At 41.9% G+C, this 23,914-nt stretch overlaps 1 protein-coding gene across 1 annotated transcript; it reads right to left on the bottom strand.

The window, feature by feature from the left end:
- Positions 1-775: 775 nt before the first annotated feature.
- Positions 776-23,123, bottom strand: LOC115407019 (uncharacterized). Its single transcript, XM_030117335.1, has 5 exons — positions 22,812-23,123; positions 9,129-9,772; positions 2,159-2,489; positions 1,872-2,047; positions 776-1,412 (listed from the first exon to the last, which is right to left on the bottom strand). The coding sequence occupies exons 1-5, from the start codon at positions 22,821-22,823 to the stop codon at positions 1,178-1,180; spliced, it is 1,398 nt and encodes a 465-aa protein (XP_029973195.1). The 5' UTR covers positions 22,824-23,123; the 3' UTR covers positions 776-1,177.
- Positions 23,124-23,914: the final 791 nt, after the last annotated feature.

The raw sequence follows: 23,914 nt of genomic DNA, 5'->3' as shown, positions 1-23,914 counted from the left end.
GTGCTGTATATAAATTAAAGTGACAGATCCCTGAGTCGATAATCAATCATGAAAATACATAACTTCATTATAATCTGCACAGTGTGTTCATAATATACATAAAATATGAATGATACTAACTCAGGGGTATTTTACAGACATTTCAACATTTAAACAAAAACATTGTACTATTGTCACTATATGATCATGTTCAGTTGAAAGGATTGCTGTGTTGTTACATAGTACAGTTTTTTTTTTTTTGTTGCATAGCAGCCACATGTACAACACAAAAAGAGGTGAAATCTGCATGAAGTGACCATGTACGTCTTTCTAGTATGAGAGGATGTGGAGACATTGAAGAAGAATTTTAAAAACATCTGGCTTTGAGTGACACTCCCCGTAAGTGGGTTGGCCTGTTTGGCTCACATTATATGGCACTTAAAAAACAGACAAAAAACTCATTTCTGACAAATACAAATTGTCATTCATTCATAAATCCAGCCTTCATACATCCATCTGTCCTGATGCTTTACTGTGTTCATAGTGAGTGGGAACTGGAGCTCCATGGGTGGAGGAGGAGTACACCCCGTGCAACACACACACACACACACACACACACACACACACACACACACACACACACACACACACACACACACACACACACACACATGTTTAAAATGCATGTGTTTTTGGACTGTGGGAGGAAACCAGAGTACCTCTAGAACTGGATTCCTTAATTAGCGGACCGCGGTAGTAGGGCAAATGTATGAAAAAAAAAAAAAAAAAAAAAGACTGCGGCGCGCTCCGTCGCACCGCACTGCTCGGCACTGCCCGGCACTGCCCGGCATCCCTCAGTATCGCTGCCCCCCCACCCCGCCCCGCCGTTCCCACAGGGCGCTGAAGCCCGGACCCATGCATGTAAGTAAAAAAACAAATGTGGACCGCCAAGATTTGTATTTGAGGACCCCTGCTCTAGAAAATCCATGCACACACAAAGAAAACATGCAATCCCTGCACAGAAAGGCCATCGAAGCCAATCTGGACCTTATGAAAAAAGTGCTAATCATCATAACCCTTGTGCAATTCTGATACCATTAAATAAGACAGCGACAGATGTCCAACACTCCTCGGACACTGCAGAGGACAGAATGTTTGCCTGGCTCAACTTGTTGTCGTGTCCATCCTGGTGCAGATCTCACTCCTCAGCTCTAACTGTCTCATTCAGCAGACCCACTTTCTTCAACACCTCGTCAACACGGGGAATCAGCAGTTCCTGGAAGTCCCACAGTCGCTTGTCCATACGAAAGTCCTTGTAGCTGGGTTCCCGAATAGAGTAACGGACGTGAATGATCCGACAAACGTCGAGTGGAACCTTGACTTTATTGCCGAAAGCCTTGAGGACTTCGTGCACTGAAGTCTGCTCCACCATCCTGAGATGCACAGAGATAATGGTGAGTTCAAAGCAGTTTCTTTAAATTGGTGTTGATGAAAGAAAAAACCATGAAGTGACATGTACCTTTGAAAATCAAAATCAATTGTACTCAAATTCCACAAAACAAATGAGAACTGCAAATATTAGAGATACTTGACTTAATTATGTTTGAATATGAAAATTGTGGGAGCTTGGTAACCCGGAGTCAGAGGAGAAAGGCCATGCAGTATATTCCAGATGCCAGAGATACGCAACGAGCAGTTCAGATGCAGGTTTCAGACTCACAGACAGACACAGGGAGAACATGCAAGCTCAACATGAAAAGGCCCAAAAGACAGAAACCAGGAGCGAAAACACAAGCATGTAGTCCAGTGGATGACAGATTCAGCCAAAGTGTGAATGCATTATACTGAATGTGAAGAGTGAGGAGCTCTTCAGAGCGCCTGATTCAGCTTACCTTGGCTGAATGATCATTTTGTGCGGATGGTAAATTTTTCTGTTCGGTTCCTCCTTGTGAATGTGCTCCAGGATGTTCACTCCTGGAACTCCTTCCCACTGAGGCAGGTGAAACCTCCGGCTTGGCTCAAATATTGTCTTGGGAAAGATGTGGTTCTCGATGAGGAAGACCCCAGCCTGCCAGTACGAATACAGAATGCAAAACATTCTTTTACATATTGTGAGTGTGATGGAAACATTTGGACAGTCATGTGTTTTGTCTTTTCAGTAAAAGCAAGAGTTCCCTACCTCTGGATGCTGCTTTTGGAGAGCGTCCATCAGAGACATCAGGTTGTTATGCTGGTACGGCATTATGATTTCATCCATGTCGTTTAGCAGGACGTAGCGAGAGCGCTCCATACTTCTATAAATGCACTCGTTTAGAGTCGTCATCTGGCCAAAGTAGTGTATGTCCCCTCCAGATATGGAGAAAAGCCACCCGGGGGACGGATTCAGATACTTGTCGATGGGCCAGGGGACAACTTCCAAAAAGCCCTCCTGGCTGTAAATCTGCAGCACGCGGTCAAGGTTTTGGCCACAGCTGGTGTTATAGATGACCACTCTGTCTACTCCCAGCAACCTGAGACACAGTGAGGCAAACGTTACCTTTACTCATCTGAAAAGTTAAACATGCTCCAGCTGTCAATCCATCCATCCATCCATCCATTTTCAACTGCTTATCCGGGACCGGGTCGCGGGGGCAGCAGTCTAAACAGCGATGCCCAGACTTCCCTGCCCCCAGACACTTCCTCCAGCTCTTCTGGGAGGATCCCAAGGCGTTCCCAGGCCAGCCAAGAGACATAGTCTTTCTAGCGTGTCCTAGGTCTTCCCCGGGGTCCCACCGGGACATACCCGGAACACTTCCCCAGGGAGGCATCCAGGAGGCATCCTAAAGAGGTGCCCGAGCCACCTCAGCTGGCCCCTCTCGATGCAGAGGAGTAGCGGCTCTACTCCGAGCTCCTCCCTGGTGACTGAGCTCCTCACCCTCTCTAAGGGAGCGCCCAGCCACCCTACGGAGGAAGCTCATTTCAGCTGCTTGTATCCGGGATCTTGTCCTTTCGGTCATGACCCAAAGTTCATGACCATAGATGAGGGTGGGAATGTAGATTGACCAGTAAATCGAGAGCTTCGCCTTACGGCTCAGCTCCTTCTTCACCACAATGGATCGATACAACGACCGCATCAATGCAGACGCTGCACCGATCCGCCTGTCAATCTCACGTTCCATTCGTCCCCCACTCGTGAACAAGACCCCAAGATACTTAAACTCCTCCACTTGGGCCAGAGTCTCTCCACCGACCTGGAGGGGGCAAGCCACCCTCTTCCGGTCGAGGACCATGGCCTCGGATTTGGAGATGCTGATCCTCATCCCTGTCGCTTCACACTCGGCTGCGAACCGCCGCAGTGCATGCTGTAGGTCCAGGTTCGATGAAGCCAACAGGACAACATCATCTGCAAAAAGCAGAGATGAAATCCTGCGATCCCCGAACCGGACCCCCTCTGGCCCCTGGCTACACCAATAAATTTTGTCCATAAACACTATGAACAGAACCGGTGACAAAGGGCAGCCCTGCCGGAGTCCAACATGCACCGGGAACAGGTCCGACTTACTGCCGGCAATGCGGACCAGACTCCTACTCCGATCATACAGAGACTCGATGGCCCTTAACAAGGGGCCCCGGACTCCGTATTCCCGAAGCACCCCCCACAAGACACCACGAGTGACGCGGTCGAACGCCTTCTCCAAGTCCACAAAACACATGTGAACTGGTTGGGTGAACTCCCACGAAACCTCTAGCACCCTATGGAGGGTATAGAGCTGGTCCACTGTTCCACGACCAGGATGAAAACCGCATTGTTCCTCCTGAATCCGAGGTTCGACTATCAGTTGAATCCTCCTCTCCAGTACCCTGGAATACTTTCCCAGGGAGGCTGAGGAGTGTGATCCCCCTATAGTTGGAGCAGCCGTTTGTTCCAGCCGTTTAAAGCAATTTATCTCAAACAACTGAAGCAAACAAATGTTTCTGTCTAGTGCTTTGAAGATAAAAAGAGCATCATCTACTTCCATGTTGAATGGTGCCACACTCGTGAGGAACATGCATTTGTGGGATGAGCAACAGAAATGATAAATTCATCAAATGTTCTCTGCAGTGACCAACATAATGATTCTCTGGACAGAATGAGATCTCATCCCACAGCAGTGTGAGCATGAGGTTCCTCCACAAGCCCTTTACAATCTGTCTGTTTAAATAATAAATGGTTAACTCTCTAATACATCTTGCTTCAATCCAAACAACGCCAAGAGAAAATCAATAGCAGAATAAGCTGTTTGACAATGGTGAAAAGATTTGGCACCATTTTTATGGAAGCAGCCCACGTACACAGCTCTGCTGCTCATCCCATGAATATCCCAATACAATGGAGCACAGTTTAAACAGGAAACACACAAACATGCAAAGAAACACTGAATATCTCTCCTGACTGCTTGTGTTATTTTTGCAAATAGCCTTTGCATATTAGCGAATGAACAACCTCATATCAAATCTAATGGTGCTTCATTTGTCTGAAAGCTAGACCTCTTGAAGGGTTATTGACAGGTCCATTTGACCCCGAGAGCTTGTAAGGATCTCAGCTTTTGTCACTCCTGATGATCTTTGTCAGTACAATGTCATGGCTTTTGGTATGAGGAATGCTACAGCCACTTTTCAACGTCTTGTTAACACAGTTCTGAAAGGCATCGATGGTTGTGAAGCTTACTTGGATGATGTAGTCATCTACAGTTCCTCATGGTATGACCATCTATCTGAACTTGGTTGTGTATTTTCCCGACTTGTAGTTGCCAATTTAACGATAAACCTTGCTAAGTGTGGGTTTGGGCAGGCTACTGTTACTTATTTAGGAAAAGTTGTGGGCTGTGGAACAGTATGTCCAAGCTACTCTCTTCCTACTAACAGATGTGACCTTAAATGCTTTCTTGGTATGACAGGATATTACAGGAGCTTTTGCAAAACCTTTGCCACTGTTGCAGCTCCCCTAACCAACCTGCTTAGCCCTACGGTCTGTTTTGTTTGGTGTCAGGCATGTCAGGTAGCTTTTGAAAGCTTGAAGGCTCTGTTGGCCAATGCCCCCGCCCTCATACTGTAGTTCCTGACTTTAGACAGCCCTTTAAACTGGCGGTGGATGCCAGCGAGGTTGGTCCTGGAGCTGTCCTCCTGCAGGACAGATTGGGGATAGAGCACCCCGTCTGATACTTCTCGAGGAAGTTTAATGTCCACCAGTGCAGATACTCCACCATAGAAAAGGAGGTGTTGGCTCTAATTATGGCCCTTGAGCATTTCGAGGTTTATGTCACTTCCAGCCAACCTGTTGTGGTCTACACTGACCATAATCCACTGGTTGCCCTGGGTCGCATGAAGAACTCAAACCAACGACTCATGAGATGGAGCCTGTTCCTGCAGGGGTTCACATTGGATGTTCGTCATATTCGGGGATGTGACAATCTCCCGGCTGATGCACTTTCGAGGTCGTGAGTCTCCTGTAGAATGTTGCATGTTGACCTGATCAACTTGCTTGTGGGAGGGGGTGTTATGGTGACCTGCACTAAGTATGTCATTCCAGTGCCAGGTTTTGCAGCCTGCCTTGAACCTGGGGTCTATTGAAGCTCCACCTTGGCCACTCCCTCTTAGTGCAGCGGATAACTGTAAAAATACTTCAAATAGTGATACAAGCAACAAATTTGGCACAAATGCTCGCTAGATCTTACTTTTTCAGAAAAGGGCATTAGCCACGTAGAAATTCAAGATGGCGACCATTTTTCAAGATGGCCGCCATCCACGATTGAGATTTGTTGCATAATGGTCTAAATTCACTCAAATATGCACAAATGTTTGACATAGAACCCACTGATTGGGGACATACATTGCAGTGTAAATTGTCATTTCTTCAGAGAATCCATATATGTGTAAAATTCAAGATGGCATCCAAAATGGCCACCGCAAAATCTAAAATATCCAAGATTTCAGCAACTAATTGAGACGGAAACATTATTTTTGTCTGGTTTTTGTGTTCAAAGTATTCAACAAAAATGTTTATTAAACTGCCATTGAATAAAAGACTACCACAGGGAAAGTGTTAAATAGGAATGAAAGAAGCCCACTCCATTCTGTCACTCAGTTAAATTTGACCCATTGCTTATACTTGATCTACAGTTCACATTTGCAAGTATACAAAGTGCTGTGCAGGGCTGCACGGTGGCACAGTGGTTAGAGCTCTTGCCCCACAGCAAGATGGTCCTGGGTTCAATTACCAGCTGGGGCTCGGGGCCTTCCTGTGTGGAGTTTGCATGTTCTCCCTGTGTATGCGTGGGTTCACTATGGGTTCTCCGTCTTCCTCCCACGGTCCAAAAACATGCATGTCAGGTTAATTGATCACCCTAAATTGCCCCTAGGAGTGAGCGTGAATGGTTATGAGGGCGTTCCCGGAATTTGACTGTAACTTTTTATTTCTGACATTTTAAAATAAAACATCACCGTCGCCTTCAAAATAATCTCCATCCGCATTAATGCACTCCAGTCGTGTCTCCCACTTCACGAATGCGTCGTCAGACCCATGCGTAATTGTGCCATTTGGGGCCGGCTGCGTTTTTTCTGTCACCTCCTCCACATCTGCAAACCGCTGTCCCTTCAGCTCCTTCTTCAACTTGGGGAACAAGAAAAAGTCACTCGAGGCTTCATCTGGCGAATAAGGCGGATCGGGGAGGTAATTCATCTCATTCTTCGTCAGAAACTGCCTGACGCGCAGCGCCGTGTCCGCTGGCGCATTGTGGTGGTGGATCAACTGGGCTCCACTCCGCCACTACGCGGGCCGCTTCCTCCTCACATCCTCACAGAGCCGTCTGAGGACTTCGATGTAGTAGTCCTGATTTACAGTTTGACCTGGAGGGACAAACTCGCTGTGGACGATACCCTGGACAGCGAAAAAGCAGCTCAGCATTGTTTTCACGGCTGAGCGGACCTGACGCACGGACACATGGCCCTTTTTAAACCCCCGAACTACTCATGGACCTGAGTCTTCCCCAGAGCATCATCCTTGTAGGCTTGCTGCAACAAGGTGAGTGTTTCTGCTGCTGTTTTTTCCCAGCATAAAGCATAATTTAATGTTTGCTCGCTGCTCTGGCTTTCCAGCTAATGTCGCCATTTTGGAAAAAGCGCAGACCGCAGCGGCACTCTGTTACTATAAATAGCACCTGAAAGGCATCAGTGTAACTCTGGGAGCTCAGCTTTTTCACAGATATGCACGAGGCTTACCTGCAGCACATCTGACGGCCAGAAGTAGAAACTCATTATTATTAGTATTTTATGACCAAATTCTTGGAACTTTTGGGTACCCCCTCGTATTTGTCTATTTGTGTCAGCCCTGTGTCAGACTGGAGACCTGTCCAGGGTGAACCTGCCCTCGCCTGCAGAAGCTGGGATTGGCGCCAGCCACCTGCAACCCTGAAAAGGAGAAGCGATTTAGAAAATGGATGGATGGATAGATGAATGGACCAGAGTGATGGCCAGAGTGGTAGAGCATCTGCCTCAACCGGGAGGTTGTGTGTTCGCATCCAGGCCGGATCATACCAAAGACCTTAAAAATGGTACCTACTGCCTTCCAGCCAGCTGCTCGGCATATATAGAACAGGGTAGGGGGTCGAACACACAGAGCTACCAGAGGTCTAACCCCCTGACTGTAGCTTTCACTACTCACAGTAGCTGTGTGGCCTGGGGTTACGAAATGGAGATAGGTGCCGCCTAACGCACTTGAGCATAGGGAGACTTTAACTTTGATGGATGGATGGAAGCACTGTGCATTTAAGCCTGTAACACTTGCTTTGCAACCAAATTTGGTCAGTTGCTGTCCAGAAGACCTGCTCACCTGACTTCTGCCATCCCCAGTCAGCAGGGCTCTCTTCAGGCTGACTGGGTTGCCTGGCCCCACACACAGCCAGCCTGGTAGGCAACACGCTTGGCATGTTGGAGAATAGCGGCTTTGGTTGGTGGGATTCCCTCATAGGGTTGCTGTTTCCTGGCAAATAATTCCAGCCTGGCCTCATCCACAGTGGCAGGAGTGCTGGATCTGTCCTACATAAGTATGGCAAACCTCTCCAGGATGTCCATGTCACTCTGTTCCACCGTGAGAGGGTATTGGCTAGGTTTGGTGTTATGTTATAATATCATCTTGTATCATCAGTTGAAGTATTTTTATGCTATATTGCAATCATCCGCTGCACTATCTCTCTCTCTCTCTCCATCTGGCTGGCAGCATGGCAGCAGCTGCTCTCCACCTCACACATCTTTAATTTATTCCTTGTATGTTTTTACTCCTCGTCTTGTAAATAAATTGTTAAACTTTTAGTTGGCTTGTCTTCCTTAATGTTGCACCCACTGAGCCAGGGTGTAACACAACTCCAATCCTCATCTCACATAAAACAGTTCTTATTCGGTTCAGTTTAGTGGCAAATTATCTAAACATTTAGTAACAAGGAATATAATTAGTTTGTCTTCCACCACTGTGAGCAACCGGGGAGTTACTTTTCACCAGGACTCATCCTTCGACTCCCACATTTAAAAAGTCTGCAGAATTCTATTTATTTCACCTGTCATGTTCCTAAAATCAGGAACACGTCGACTCGAATGACAGTGAGAAATCAATCCAAGCATTTGTTACTTCTAGACTAGATTGTTGTAATTCCTTATCAGAGTATTTGAATAACTGCTTCATAGGTCTGCTGAACTGATTGTTGTGACAGGAACGATGTTCATATGTTGTGGAATTTTTGGTGAAACCACCATTAAATGTCACCGTCATTCTGTCTCTCTCCTGTAAATTAGAAAATACTACATGCGTTTTCTCATGATCTCATTTTGAACCCACAAACCCCACTTGGCCAACTTTAATATCTCCTGCAGTCGGTGCTCTATCCTCTCTGTTCTCTCTCTGCGTACTGTCCTGTCAGATCTCTGAAAGTGGAACTGGAAGTTCCTCATTTGATTCTCTGGCCCCTCTTCGAGTCTGCAGCGAGTAGATTAGCTCGCTGTCTGATACCAACTTGTTTGCTCACTGGTTTCTCTTTTTCTCTGTCCTTTCTATTCCTCTTTCACTGTTCTCTGAGTTTTTTCCCTTTCTTTTGGACATCATCAAGAAAGAAACAAACACAGTGGTGTGTAGAGTTGCTGACCTGTACATCTCGAGGGTCTGGACAAACTGAAGCACATTGTCATAGTCACCGAAAAGGTTGGAGATACAAACGGTGAAGTTAAACTTCAGCTTTTCTTGGTCTGATAAGTGCTTATTCCGATTCCTTAAAGGAAGCCACGTGTGGTTCGACAGCTTGGTCGGGTCCTGCGTGAATGGCTCGGTCAAAACTGTGACATGAGTGGCATTGCAGTCTTGGGGAATCTGACACATGACATCTGTTGTGACGTAGGCAAATCCAAAATTTTCTGGATGCGGGAAAACGGACGCTGGAGTCGATGTACTTAATGAGCCGGCGCAGCAGAAGAGGCAGTACAGCGGCTGCTTGGCGTTTTTGTTGAATAAGCTGATGATTCGAACGTCCAGACCTTTCACTCTCTGATCCATGTAGCCAGAAACCAGCAGATGCCTGGTGTCGTCAATGGGAGTGATGGTCTGCTGGGAGACCAGGAAGGGGCAGGTGACAGATGGCCACTCATGTCTGGGGATGTAGTTTTGCATGGAGAAGTCGGAGAACTGAACGCTGAAGATGGCTACGAGGACGAGGGAAAACACAAAGAGCAGGAGGAGCTTCTTTCTGGAGACTTTCACGTTGTCCATCAAGCTTTGGTGGAACTCTGTCACCACCTGAAGCAGAAGTCAGAAACAGAAATCACAAATTCACGTTGAGTAGACAGTGCTGCAGTTTTTTGTAAGGTGCAGTCTTCTCACACAAAAACACTAAATAATTGTATTTTAAAATCCAAACACAGCAGGGATGCCAACGTTCACGTGTGTTTTGAGGAGAGTTGACCATAACTAATATCAGGGGTGGAAAGTAGCGAATTACTTTACTCGCGTTCCTGTAATTGAGTAGCTTTTTTGTGTACTTATACTTTTTCAAGTACTTTTTAAAAAGTGTAATTTTACTTTTACTTAAGTACATTTTCTTCTAAGTAATGTACTCCGGTACATTTTACATCACAAACGTTACTGAGTAAAAAAAAAAAAAAAAAAGGAAAAAAGGCTGAAACAGAGAAGAGAAAACGCGTTCTGGTACTGAATCAGGGAGGGAGAGTTAATTGGTGCGAGCAGAGACAGACATGGCGCAAGTCTCACACAGACGATGGTGAACATGGAGACAGGCGAAGGCGTTGTGGTGGACAACCGTGGAGAGGTCGAAGACACAGATACAAAAAATACAGTGCACCCCTGGCTCCTATGCGCAAGCATGTTGAGGTAAGTCGTGTTTCTCGTTTCCTTTCCAACAAGCTAACTAATGCTGTTATTCGACTGGCTAATCATGTGCGCAAGTTAGCTTGCAACCTGACGTGATCAGTATTACAGGTCCCACAGCAAACATCCTACAGCTGCTTCCCCCCCTGTGGTCTGTGCAGTCCAGACATGATTTGGCAGCTTTTTAACTCTTTTATCGCCTCCTGATAAATGCAAATTTGCAGGCTAGTTATTTAGCATCTGTCTTAACCTAGTAATCCTACAGCTGGGAAAGCACAGTAATTCATGATGCAGTCTTTTCATAGACAGACACTTTCTTCCCTCCGTTTTCCAAAATAACTTTGCTCACACACCAGCAGACAGTGTGGATGGAGGCACTGATTCTGAAAGCCAGGCTCCATTTTTCTCTGCTGACATGCAAACGCCAAACTGCAGTTGTTTTTTTTCAAGCCTCCACTTTTAATGCCAGAGTGGGAGCCCTAAATCTTTTCCATTAGCATCCTCAAAACGAATTAACAAATCACAATTGTTTAAGTTTTATCTGTTCTTTTATTAGATCGTTATTTGAACCAAACCAAGACACATTGTGTGAATAAATTCATCATTTAAGATCACAGTTTCTCTTGTTTATTATTATGTACCTCATACTTGATGTGTTTTTGTGACCAAATGGGGTATTTTAACAGCTTCACTACTTCCTGAAAATAACTGTGCACATTCATTTCCTGTCTTGCATTATTGGCCAAACTGATTAATCCAGGTGTGTCTGGTTTAGACTGCTGCAACAAGACACACCTGGATTAATCATTTTGGCCAATAATGCAAGACAGGAAATGAATGTGCACAGTTATTTTCAGGAAGTAGTGGAGCTGTGAAAATACACCATTTTGCATTCTGATGCACAAATGCATTAGCTGTAGAAAACATATCTATGAGTATAATAACTAAAATGCTGAGTATTTAATAAAAGTAGTGATTTACATAGTAATGAAAATATTTGTATATTTATGTTTTCAGAGGAGACATCCATCAGAGCTGAAGGCCTTTGGTGACGGTGTGGCAACACGGAAACAAACACTGGAGCCTTCAGGAATGCTGCCCAAACAACCTAAACAGGATGACATGATGGCAGGACGGCAGACGTGTACCACAGGCAAAAGTGGACAAACTTGTCATGAGCTTCATTTGTGGTGGGCTCATCCACCTTCAGTGGTAGAGCGAGTATATATTCAGACAGTTCATGTATATAATTGAATTTGCTTCACTACCTGTAAATAAAACAGTTTAATTGATATGTATGTACACACGTCCTCGTTTCCTTTTTGCACAACACAATAGAGGCAGAAAACACCTGTTGTTAAAAAGTAACTTTTTACTTTTACTCAAAGTACATTTTAAATCATTTACTTTTACTTGAGTAGATTTTTTGACAGGTAACTTTACTCGTACTTAAGTAAAATCACATCAGAGTAACAGTACTTGTACTTGAGTATAATATTTTTGTACTCTTTCCACCTATGACTAATATCATGTGAAGTGTAATGGTGCGTTCACACCAGACGCGTTGCAAGCGTCACGGGCGTCACTGACGCCTCAAAGTTGACACGTGTAAAGTGTGGAATTCAACGCGTGTTCATCTGCACACGACGCTTGCAACGCTCGTGACGCTCGGCAGGCTGTCTTCATGTTGACAATGGCGGAATTGGTGCCGAAATCGATCTGCTAAAACTGATTTCACTTTAGCTCTAAACTCTTGAAATGTATAACTTTATCGAGATTTTTTTTTAAATTAGGCGACAAAGTGGTCGTTTAGAGCCCGAGTGTGTCGTTTGTTTGTCCGAATACCGAAAAAAAAAAAAGAGGCTTTTGGCCGAGATGGTAAGCAGCTTACAGTCAAGTCGGCCACTTGAGAGGCCCCCCCCCCGCCCCCCAAAAAAACCCCAAAAATTAAACCTACCAGAACAATGTTTCCCTCGTTTTCTCCAAGCCGCCGCTACGCCGCTCACATACTTCCTCTCAGAACTGAACTGTCCGTCAACAACACCTTTACCGTTCTGTCTCGAGTTTAAATCTTCTTTCCACCGTCTCAGAAGTTGAGATGCGTCCCGTCGACTGATGTTGAAGCATAAAAGAATCGTTCAAATCCAGCTAGTTCGTCGGTGGCTAACAGCTAAGCTAACCTCTGACTGCAACGTTTCGCAGCGGGACGCTTTTACGAAGTGTCCCTGAACGCAGCACAGTGCTGCACAGCTCCGCAGGTTGTTCGCTGAATCAGAGGGTTTCAATATGTTTCACAGGTAATGAAGGCGGTTTAGGAGGAGCTGGATACTGACAGGTTAATCGATGGTGTTACTGCCTCTGTGAAGCAGGTGTCTCAGATTCTTAAAATCTTCTGGTGGGCCAGATATTATTGTTCGCGGGCCACTTTTTATTTATATTTATCATTATTTAATTTGTTTATATTTGTATATTATTTTTATTTATTTATATAAATTATATTTATTTATTTTATTTTGTAATTTATTTTTTTTATCTATTTTTCTATACCTTAGTTTTTTTTCATTCGGATTGTATTTTAAGTACAGGCAGAGTTTGAAGTTGTTGAAATTACTGTAGTTGTTGAAGTCTGTTTTGGTTTACTCTGAATACAAAAAAAATAAAAGCTGTTTTGAAGTTTAATTTCTGTTTTTCTCTCTTAGTTACAGATTGCCTGACAGTTACATTAAATTGTCAATTTGTATCGAATCGGATCGGATTGGATTGGATCGAATCGAATCGAATCGCTAAATAATTTTTAAGAATCGCCCTTGAATCGAATCGTAGCCTGTGAATCGAGATCGAATCGAACCGTTTTGTGGGTCAAAGATTCACACCCCTAGTACAATGCACTTGCATCAAATCATTGTTAATGTGTTGGTGTTTTGTTGATCGCGGGTTTTTTTCTAGTTATTTTCCTTTTTAATCAGGGTTGTAAAATAAGCAGCCTGTGGGATGATCATTCAAAGTGTTGCAATAACAACACCGAACTATTGAGTTCATGGCATGAGGTTGGTGAAATTTGCTTTTAGCAAAGTGTGTCCGTCTCTGCAGCTCAATAAATGCACATCAGCTAACAGTCCAGAACTCATCCCCATGATTCAACAGGAGAAACTTTTCACACATTCAGTGGCCTGAGAATCAGCTGTGAGAGAGTGAACCAAGACCTGCAATGTGTCCCTGTGGGAGGAAGCGAGAGGAGGCAATGAGCAGGATTTAGACTGAGATGATGATCTTCTCACTTCGCAGACTGCTATGTATGGAGGGATTCTGTTCTGTTCCTATCTAATCTAATGAAGGTAAAGTTTGATCAAGTTAGATCTCTTTCTGAAAGACAAGAAAAATTTATTTAAGATTATGCAACTTTTAAAACGCATTTCGGCGCTACGGGAGGAAATTCTGCTCGGTCAACATTTGAATGCTCTTTTCTTTTTCTTGTCGCAGGTTGTTCCCGGCAGCTCACAGCAATACAGGCTATTGGAGAGTTTTTTCTCATTGTTTCTCTTAGGTAAACAGTCAAATTCTGGTGAAACATTAACAGGAGTGTTAGGGATATACATTAATTAGCACTACTACTATGGAATAATTGTATTAACTGCACATTAGGCCTTTCCTGAGAGAAGTACACCAAGGTTATAAGATGTTCTGCTAAAGTGTAAACATACCCACATGTTCCGGAGAAACCAACACACACTCACTAGTGTTCCAAAACATACTGGATAAGGATGTCAGCTCTCGGTTGGCACCTGACATCAATATCAAATTGTCCAATTGCGAACAAAGTCCAACCTATCTGTTGGGGCAGGCCCAGCCCAGAAGAACATGGAATAAAAACTCTGTTTCATCAACAATCAGGATCCTTTCGGGGTGAAATACTTTGTATCTTTCCCTGTAAGGTCCAGCGCTGAGCATTACATCTGACTATACTTAAATAAACTGTAATAATCTGAAGTCAGTCGTTTTGGCATTTTTCATACCAAGCATAGAATAAAAGAACCGGGTGGAGTCGGCCGGACAGAAGTCGTGGGCTCCAACAGGAGTTTGCATCAGTTATCATCACATCAACATAACCAGTCTGTCTACATTTGAATAATCTCTGTTGGAAGTACTTCTGAAAACAGTCACAGACAGAGATGGGAATCGAGCAGATTTCTTTTTTTCATTTTGTGAGAGCAGTATAACACAGTACTTACTCACGGTTACATTCTTTTGCTTTCAAGACAAGGAACAAAACATGATGTTTCAGAACTTGGAGCATGCTGGGAAGGATCGACATACATAAAAAAATATGTCAACTGGGGATTCACTGCATTGAAGGCTCATTCATTCAGTACTTCTATCTGTGGCGGTTTAACTTATCTAACCCTCTTAGTCCAAGGTTTAATACAGGTATTTTTCTGAAGGCGAAGGGAGAAGTTAATCTTTTCCAAAGGGTAAATATCATTTCCACTCTTGAAATGACGTTGGGTCAGGAAGCAACCAACATCTTGCAAGTGCTGTTTTTTTACCCGTGGTTATCAGAATAAAAAATAATGTGAAAAACTGCATAGACAGATTACTGTTAAATATATCTTGTAATACTTTATCAAGTTCTGTCCAGAAGGGTTTGACCACCAGCCACTCCCAAAAGACGTGCCAGTGATTGGCTTTCCCGGTGTCCACACATCCCCCTGCAGTGAAATGTCTTCTGTTCCAGTGTACCGGTACACATAATATGCTTCCAACCAAGCTTTCGCCATACATGAGTGATGGTGCATTTCTGTACTGTGGGATTTTGACACAATAGGGCTTTAGAAGTTCTAGAGCCAACATCCTTATTTGATTTACTTTGGTCAACACCAATAAAAATGTTGAGTACTGGGTCATTGAGCTCTGTTTCTTTGTGATGTTATCTTCAAGGTGATTGCACACCTCGAGAAAGCTATAAAAATCACTGTTTTCAAGGTTATCATCCTTCCTCAACCTTATAAAGTTTTTCAATTGTCTCCTTCCTGTAAGGAAGTAGAATGAGAATTGAGAATATGGATAACTACAACCACCAGGAAGTAGTGAATAGATTTAATTATTTTTTTGCAAAAGTGGGACCAGATCTGGCAGGAAAAATCCCTAACACTGGTACCAACAGAACATTTGAAATAGACAGAAACTTAAATAGTATGTTTATTTCAGCTGTGGAGGAAGCCGAGATAGTAAATATTGTCAACAGAGCTAAAAACAAAACTTCCACTGACTGCTATGGAATAAACATGAGTCTAGTTAAAAAAATCATATCCAGCATATCAAAACCATTAACATATATAAGTAATTTATCATTTTCAACTGGGACATTTCCAAGAAGAATGAAAACAGCAAAAATAAGCCCTATCTATAAAAGTGGTGACAGACATGTTTTTTACAAACTACAGACCGGTTTCTCTTCTTCCGCAGTTTTCTAAGATTTTAGAGAGGCTGTTTGATGTCAGATTAGAAAAAATTAATGGTCAAATTTAATTTATTAAATGAAAATCAATACGGGTTCAGGAAGAACAGGTCAACGACAATGGCAATAATAGACGCAGTAGAGGAAATAGCTGTAGCTTTAGATCAAAGAAAATATGCAGTGGGAGTTTTTGTAGACCTACAAAAAGCATTCGATACATTGGATCATTCCATACTTTTAAGAAAACTTGAAACGTACGGAATCAGAGGAATGGCGCTGAACTGGCTTCATAGCTATTTATCTGAAAGACAGCAGTTTGGATCATTGGGTACCAGTGCTTCTGGACTGTTGAATATTACTTGCGGTGTGCCCCAGGGTTCAATATTGGAACCAAAATTATTTAATTTGTATATTAATGATATTTTCAAAGTTTCAGATCTATTAAAATTGATATTATTTGCAGATGATACGAATATTTTTTTACTCTAATGATAATTATAATGATCTCATTATTAATTTAAATACAGAATTAAACAAACTAAAAGATTGGATGAATGTAAATAAACTATCATTGAACACAAGCAAAACCAAAATTATGCTTTTCGGGAACCACAATATAACCTTAGACTTACCAGTGTATATAGAGGGCAGTAGGATTGAGAGGGTAGCGGAGATTAAATTCTTGGGTATCATCATGGACGAAAAACTTAGCTGGAAATCTCATATCAGATACACACAGTCAAAAGTCTCTAAAAGTATATCAATTATTAACAAAGTAAAATTTATTCTAGAGTATAATGCACTATATGTATTGTACTGTGCCTTAGTTCTCCCATATTTGACATATGGAATTGAGATCTGGGGCAATAATTACAAGACTTTACTGTATCCCCTTTGTACACTTCAGAAGCGAGCGATAAGAGTTATCAACAAAGTACCTTATTTTGAGCACACAAACAGACTGTTTTTGCAATGTAAAATTTTAAAATTAATGGATTTGGTTAGGCTCAAAACGGCTCTCTTATGTTTTAATGCTAGTAAATTCAATCTTCCACGGAACATACAAAGATTATTTATTTTGAAGAATTCTGAGTATACATTAAGGAGATATGGTAAATTTAAGTTTCCTGCAGTGAAAACCACTAGGAGAAGCTGGTGTGTTTCTGTGTGTGGGGTTAAACTATGGAACAATTTGGATAATGAACTAAAACACTGCAAGACAATCCATAGGTTCAAATCAAGATACAAACTGAAGTTATGGACACAGTATACAGAAGAAAACTAGAGCAAGAATCACTCCGTATGTTATTATTTAGTCATTCCATTGTGTCATCTAAAAGCTATGAATGTAAGCAGGATATACATAAATACCTAGATATATTATGGGTTTGTCTGTACGTATAGAGATATATGTCTGTATGTATGTGTGTGTGTAAATGTGTATGTACATGTATGTATATATGTATGTATATGTATATGTGTATATATATATATATATATATATATATATATATATATATATATATATATATATATATATATATAGGGATGTGCGAGTACCGATACCAGGTATCGGTATCGGGCCGATACTGGCCTTATTTCAAGGTATCGGGTACTCGTGAAGGCTACTGATACCAGCCGCCGATACTCACGGCAAGAAAACCCCATGCGTAGTAAGCCCTCCTCACCAGCAGTTGGCGGTAGTGCAACCGAATGGGATGCAAGCTGCCGACAAACATGAAAGAGGAAGAAGCTCCTCTCTGGGAGTCGCTGACAGGCGCAGGGCTGCACTGCAGCGGGCTGACTTCTCCATGAGTCTCATCCAGAGTGGAGACAACAGGATGAATCCAGAACGGCTGCTCGTCTCACCAGAACCGCCGGTGTGGAAATTCTGTTATATAAGTGAAAACGAGCCGAGCTTTGCAGAATGCTAACTCTGCAATGCTAAAATTGATAAAGGAGGTGCGCGATGTTGTTCATTTACTACTAGTAATTTGTTTAAACACCTCAGGGCGAAGCTTGTGGACGAGAGTCTGACGCTGTTGTGCTGGAAAAAAAGAAAACTCCGGCAGCAACTTGACGGCAAACTCTGCAGAAGACCGAGAAACTGAAGAGCAGCGATCCGAGAGCAGCACAAATAACACGAGCAACTCTTTAAACCCGGGGGTTTTTCTATCTTTGACTTTAGTTCATAAAAAAATCATTCAAATTAGTACATTTAAAAACCTTAGTTTATGTAAAGTGTAAAACTCAGAGAAATTGTTTTATCTTGCACTTAATTTCATTTAAATAAGTGCAAACTCAGTTGCTTGTTTTGTTTTTCAGACTATTATTTTGGACTTAAACATAGTGGCTGGGCTGCCTTTTTATTGGAAATAAAATTCATTTTCAAAAATAATCTCATTGCATTATTTTAAATGTTATGTGTATAAAGTATCGGTATGCAAGTATCGGTATCGGTGAGTACTGAAGATGAAGTACTCGTACTTGGTATCGGTCTGAAAAAAAGTGGTATCGCACATCGCTATATATATATATATATATATATATATATATATGTTTCGAATTTATTATGGATGTTACCCGCTCAGGACACTTGGATTACAGTGGACGAGCAGTATGAAGGAAAATAGGCACGTTTTGTGGACTTTATGGACCTTTTTCTTTCGGGCTCTATCGGTCCCTGTTATATGGAAGTTTGTTGACAACGAAAATTCCCACGGATCTCCGGCTGAATTTGAGACATCAAAAAAGTGCTCCAGAGTGTTGCTCAGCATGAGGGTGAGTAGAAAATGAGACCAAATCGTTGTTTGGATGAAATATTCCTTTAAGAGGGAGCCATATTTTATCCCTGCCACTGTTTGAATTCTTTACTGTAACTTTATTCCTAGTTTTTTTTTAATGAATTTTTATCCCAGTTAATATGGAAAATTTCCCTAAGTTGATTTGTGGGTTGCTAGTTGCTAGCCAAAATGTGTATTTTTTTTTTTTTGTACATTTAATTATATCCTGAATAATTTTATGTTTTTCAGTAGAGCCATCAATTTGGGGAGTGAATTAGAAGGATTGCTTAAATAGACTCACTTCTCATTGGGAAAAATGCATGAGGAGGCCTTTGTTTAACGTAAAACATGACACTCATTCAAAGTTACCGCCTGCTGTGTGTGCAAATGTTTCTGCATGCTGGTAGTACTTCCTTCCTTTGATGAAATCTCCACTTTGCAACTATTTTTGTCATCTTCTTGTGTGAAAAGTAACCAAGCTTTTGAGCATTGATGCGGCTCAGGTGCCACGTTTCCTGCCGGCCGTGCTGGTGAGTGAGGTTGAGGCACATGTTGCGTAATTCGCCTATAAGCTCCAGCACGTAACGTGCACGGTGGCACCATTCGTGCCCGCTGGAATCGATAAGACAGTCATTTCAAAAATTGGTAAAAGTTTCCAAGGAACTGAATCACTGGGAACTGACTCTAAACAAGGACCAAGGATTTCCAAAAGACAATGTGTCAATTTTCAAACCCAAATACATCCAGGAAGTCATAATTAGGGCAAATTCTTCAGAAATATCTCTTGATTTCACAGAATAGTAACATAAATATAAATAAACTCATGTTGTTTAAATAGTTTTAAGTTTGAAAATTGAGAAAAATGTGTGGGTTTTAGTTCCAAAATATCCTCCAGGCACATCTGTGCGTGTAAAATCTGAACTTTCAGGTATTTTTGAGTGTCATCTGATAGGGGCTCTGCAGTTAAACAGGTCTGAGAATGAAGTCATTCAGGTTTTTTTTTTTTTTTTGGTTCTGTTCAGTGGGAACCATGAATGTTTGGAACAAGACTATCCAGTTGACAGCAGGCCAAAAAAAACAAAAAAAAAAAACAAAAAACAAAAAAAAAACAAACAAACAAACAAACAAAAAAAAACTAGAGTTTGATGTTTTTCTAGATAATTAAAGGAGGCCGTCACATTTCTTTATGGATAGTGTGTGATATTACATCAAAAGGAAAACCGGCAAAGATGCTGTGTTATATTGACCAAGAGTCAATATAGTCGTCCGGCATATCGCTAACGACATGAGAGCTGGGGTTGGCAGTGGAACTTGAGCAAATACAGATAAACACACACTGTTGAATGGTTGAATGTCAAAGACTAAATACACTTGCACAGGTGTATTCACCCTTTGCCTTGGTGAAACTCGCTCAGTTTGAAGGCGTGTTGAGCTGTGTACAGAGGGAGCTGTTTGCAGTATGGGACAAGCTCCATGAATCATAATGGATCCATGAAATTAGGTGTTGAGGTTTGCTCAGGAGAACGCAAACACCACCTCAAACTAAAACCAGAGACACGGTGTAACTCAAAACCAAGGCTTCTGTTCTTTGATGAGTCCTTGTGGACATGCACAAACATGCTGTCCCGCCAAAAGTAATGACCGAGCAGAAAGCTGTCAGACGTGTCCAACTTGAATACAGAGCACTTTCCCATCTGAAGAAACTCCTATCTTTCAAAACAGCCGACCTGCATGTTTGTACATTTCATGAAAGATGCTGAGTGAATACGGCATCTGAAACACTCACTCCTGCTGGGTTTTTTTTTCCCGCTTCAAGTGCTGGATGACTCAAAGTTAAAATTCTTTTGTTGCGATGACTTGAGCTCTCAAAAGTGACATTGCAGTTGCGTTGCATAAGGCTTCAATCAAATCACCAGTCAACTCCGGCACGAAGCAGGAGTGAGTACATCCCGGTGCAACATCTCATTAATCATTCACAGTGATATCACCTTCAACTGCTGTAGAAGATGTAACCAACAAAACAAAACCCTGATAGTTAATGTGATCGGAAAAATCCCTCTCAGCTGGAGAGCAAAACTCGGTACATCTTCTTTGACTGAAACTCAGTTGTATTTCATCAATACTCTGCATGTCCTTCGTCGTATTTGTTGCAGATTTGGCAAAGCAGTGCTGCAAAAATGTGTGTGGAGACACAGTGACATTCTTCAAATTTGTTTTTTGTGTGTTGCTCTATTTAAAGCACTACAGGTATTCAGCGAAACATTCAAGTTAAGCAACATACTTCACCACATCGCGGTCTGAACTGGTGCTGTTTTGGCTGTGCGTAAAACTACATTTTGGTAAATCATTCAGTGCAGTATTTGTAAAATACATCAATAAATTCCGTTATATATTTGGGGTAAGTTGCCATTATGCAACATCCGTTGCATTGTGTGAGCTGTCACGAAAACCGATACCTATGAATGAACCTGGAGTCAACGCTTAAGCACTTGTTCTGGTTTTAAGAAGTATTGTGTGTTGACAGTTGCCCCCCTCATTTCGCCATTTAAAGAAGAAAGGCCAGCGAGGAGAGAGGAATGTGTCCTCGGGCTGTTAAGAGGAGACCTCACCTTTTTTTTTTTTTTTTGCTCCTTTCTTTTTTCTCATGTCCAATATATGGAGATGAAACTGAAACCAATAAAATCTACAAGTGAAAAAGTGGGTGAGTTATGGTGTTTTAGAAGAATTCTCACATGGTTAGGCTAAGAAAAATCTGAAATCTTTTTAAACAATTTTCAGACAGCGACGCTGGAGTGGTGACCTCAGTCATACTGTCTTTGACTGTTATCTTGTCAGGGTTTTATTTGAAAGCAGGAAATGCCAAATCATTTGACATTTAACCCGGGTCAGTGATAGCTGCGTACTGAGTTGCATCCAACCTCAGCATTGTTTCACTTCAATGATTAAGCAAACAGGTCAGTCTACTTGCAGGATTTTCCATGACAGACTGAGCAAAGGGTCATTTCTTTTTCATGGTAGAATATAAAATATTTTAAAAAAATTCTCTGAGGTAACTGTCAATTCACACGTAATAAAGAAATGGTAAACGCTCTTCCTCTTAGGTCACTCTCAAGTCACACAGTGAATTTGGACGACAAGTAGTCCGAAATTTAAAATCAAGCAGGGATGGGTAAAAATATATATTTTTTCATAATTCTGCCACCTTTACAGTTTTAAAAGAGCAGTAACTAATTATTAAAGAGTAATTACACCTACCTCTAAAAGTGTTTTCAGACACAGTGTTTGTGTGCAGGACAAGAGGTTTTGCTGGCATGCAGTGCAGTTTGATTCACTGTGCCATTTATGCTGTGAACAGTGATTAAATTTCAACATCAACTCATGTCATTCTTTTGAATTTGTAGAATCTCATTTTTCATTTTGCCCTCATTGTTATGTTCACTGTTTTGTCAATAAAACAGAGACGATTATCAAGCTGGGTGGCTATACGCCATGACATGACCTTGAGCTGTCTCATTGAGATATAACTTTAAAATGCTGAACATTATATAATGGCCCTGTTATTTTTTTTTTTTTTCCTTCGTTGGTCTGAAGCACTGCTATCGATCTGTGTACCCAGTTTTATACTTTATACTTTCTTTTATATATACATTTTATTATGATGCAAAAAGTTAATCCTGTGTTTTCAGCCTCTCAAACATCTCTTAGCAGAAGTTCACAAAGCCATAAATCTGGACTGACCGCAAACAACGAATCGCAGGATCACGGATAAACCTTCTTTATCTCAAGTGTCACTCAGGCAGTCAAATGCAAACATGGGAAGCGCTTCTCAACATCAGGTTGCGTTCTTTTTTTTAAAAACGAAACTAAACAAACATTTAATCTTCACGCTGTCTTTACTTCAAAAAAGGCGGATGGATGAAAGAATTGAAACGAGTAAAACTGATGTATTGGCAATGCTTTGGAAAAAGGTGCGATAAGTAAAAAAAATAATAATAATAACTTCGATTCTTTAAATACGTTTTAGTACTGAACGATGCCGTTTCAGAGTGGGAGTAAGTTTTATTATTCCCTTCAAACAGCTATAAATAACAAATTTGATAGTTACAACTATTGCATTTTAAAATATTCTACAAACTCTATAAAGTCACACAAACATATCTAGTTGATATATGTAAAGAAGACTGTTATGGATGAGTCTGAGTGTGGATGGTACCTTTTTGAGCATGACTGCAGGCTGAAGTTTGAGGCGCAGCTCGTGCTGCTGCTGCTGGAGTCTCGTGCTGCTGCTGCTGCTGCTGCTGCTGGAGTCTCCGCGGATTAATGTTTGACTCGCTCCGCTCCTCAGGTGTGCCCCAGAGCCCCTCTCCTCTTTCCTTTTTTTTTCTCTTTCTTTTCACAGCTGTTTTCTCCTCCACTCTGGGCGTGAACGTCTCCTCTTACCGACGCAGGTACAGTCCGGAGGGAGACAAGACACAGGCAGGAAGCCCCGCGCGAGCTGGAAGGCTGTGTTAGCGCGTGGCCTGTCAGGCGGCAGACCCCGGTCTGAGGTTGGGCCTCACTGCACCACACTTTCTCTTCTTTTTTTCTTTTCTTTTCTTTTTTTTTTTTTTTTGTTCCTTTTTGCGGAACAGTTCAAGGAGCCTCACAGAAGTCTCATGGCACTTTAATCAAATTATGATTAATTGCATTTATAATGAATTGCCATCCTATTCAACTGTTGTGATGTGATGAGATGTTACCTCATAATCCATGTAACAGATATAAAATCAAAGATTGCAGTCCCATTAGACACTTACATCAATTCTTCTTGGGCAAATGAGAGAACTAACTACCTTTATTTGTTCTTGTCTAAAACAAAGAGAATGCGGTGGTGATTCATATGCTTTGTGCATCCTTAATCGGTAGCAGGAACAAGAAGTCACACAACCCTGAGTAATCAGCCCAGATAGAAAGGGTTTATCAGTGAAGATGTGTCATAAAGTCCTTGGATATTGTTCGGACTAAAAGGTTCACGTTCATCCAGCATCTGAATCTGTGCTTGTTTGTTTATTTCAGTCAGCATTCAAAGAAAAATGTTTAACAGTGAACACAGCTTGATTTCAAAAGCAATAAATGACGCTAATTGAAAAAGGTGCAGGCTGAAGCTCAAAGCTTTTCATGCCTACCTAAGCAAAAGAAAAAGAAAAGCAAGCAAACCCAAGCAACTTAAGCAAGACAACTCATTCACTCGATGATGGGCGACCTTAAACTCACCCCAGTTATGATATTTTAAGTCAGCATAACTTCATTAGGGACTGAGCCCTGGCAACCATGCCC

The sequence above is a fragment of the Salarias fasciatus genome, chromosome 19 (assembly GCF_902148845.1).
Source record: "Salarias fasciatus chromosome 19, fSalaFa1.1, whole genome shotgun sequence".
NCBI lineage: Eukaryota > Metazoa > Chordata > Actinopteri > Blenniiformes > Blenniidae > Salarias > Salarias fasciatus.
Note: the sequence above shows the minus strand (reverse complement) of the source record. Positions and strands in the feature narration are given on the sequence as shown.

Coding starts and splice junctions, on each gene's coding strand:
- LOC115407019 (XM_030117335.1), bottom strand. Junction 2,048..2,158: donor TCCAAAAGCAGCATCCAGAG/GTAGGGAACTCT, acceptor TCGTACTGGCAG/GCTGGGGTCTTCCTCATCGA. Junction 1,413..1,871: donor AAAATGATCATTCAGCCAAG/GTAAGCTGAATC, acceptor TGTGCATCTCAG/GATGGTGGAGCAGACTTCAG.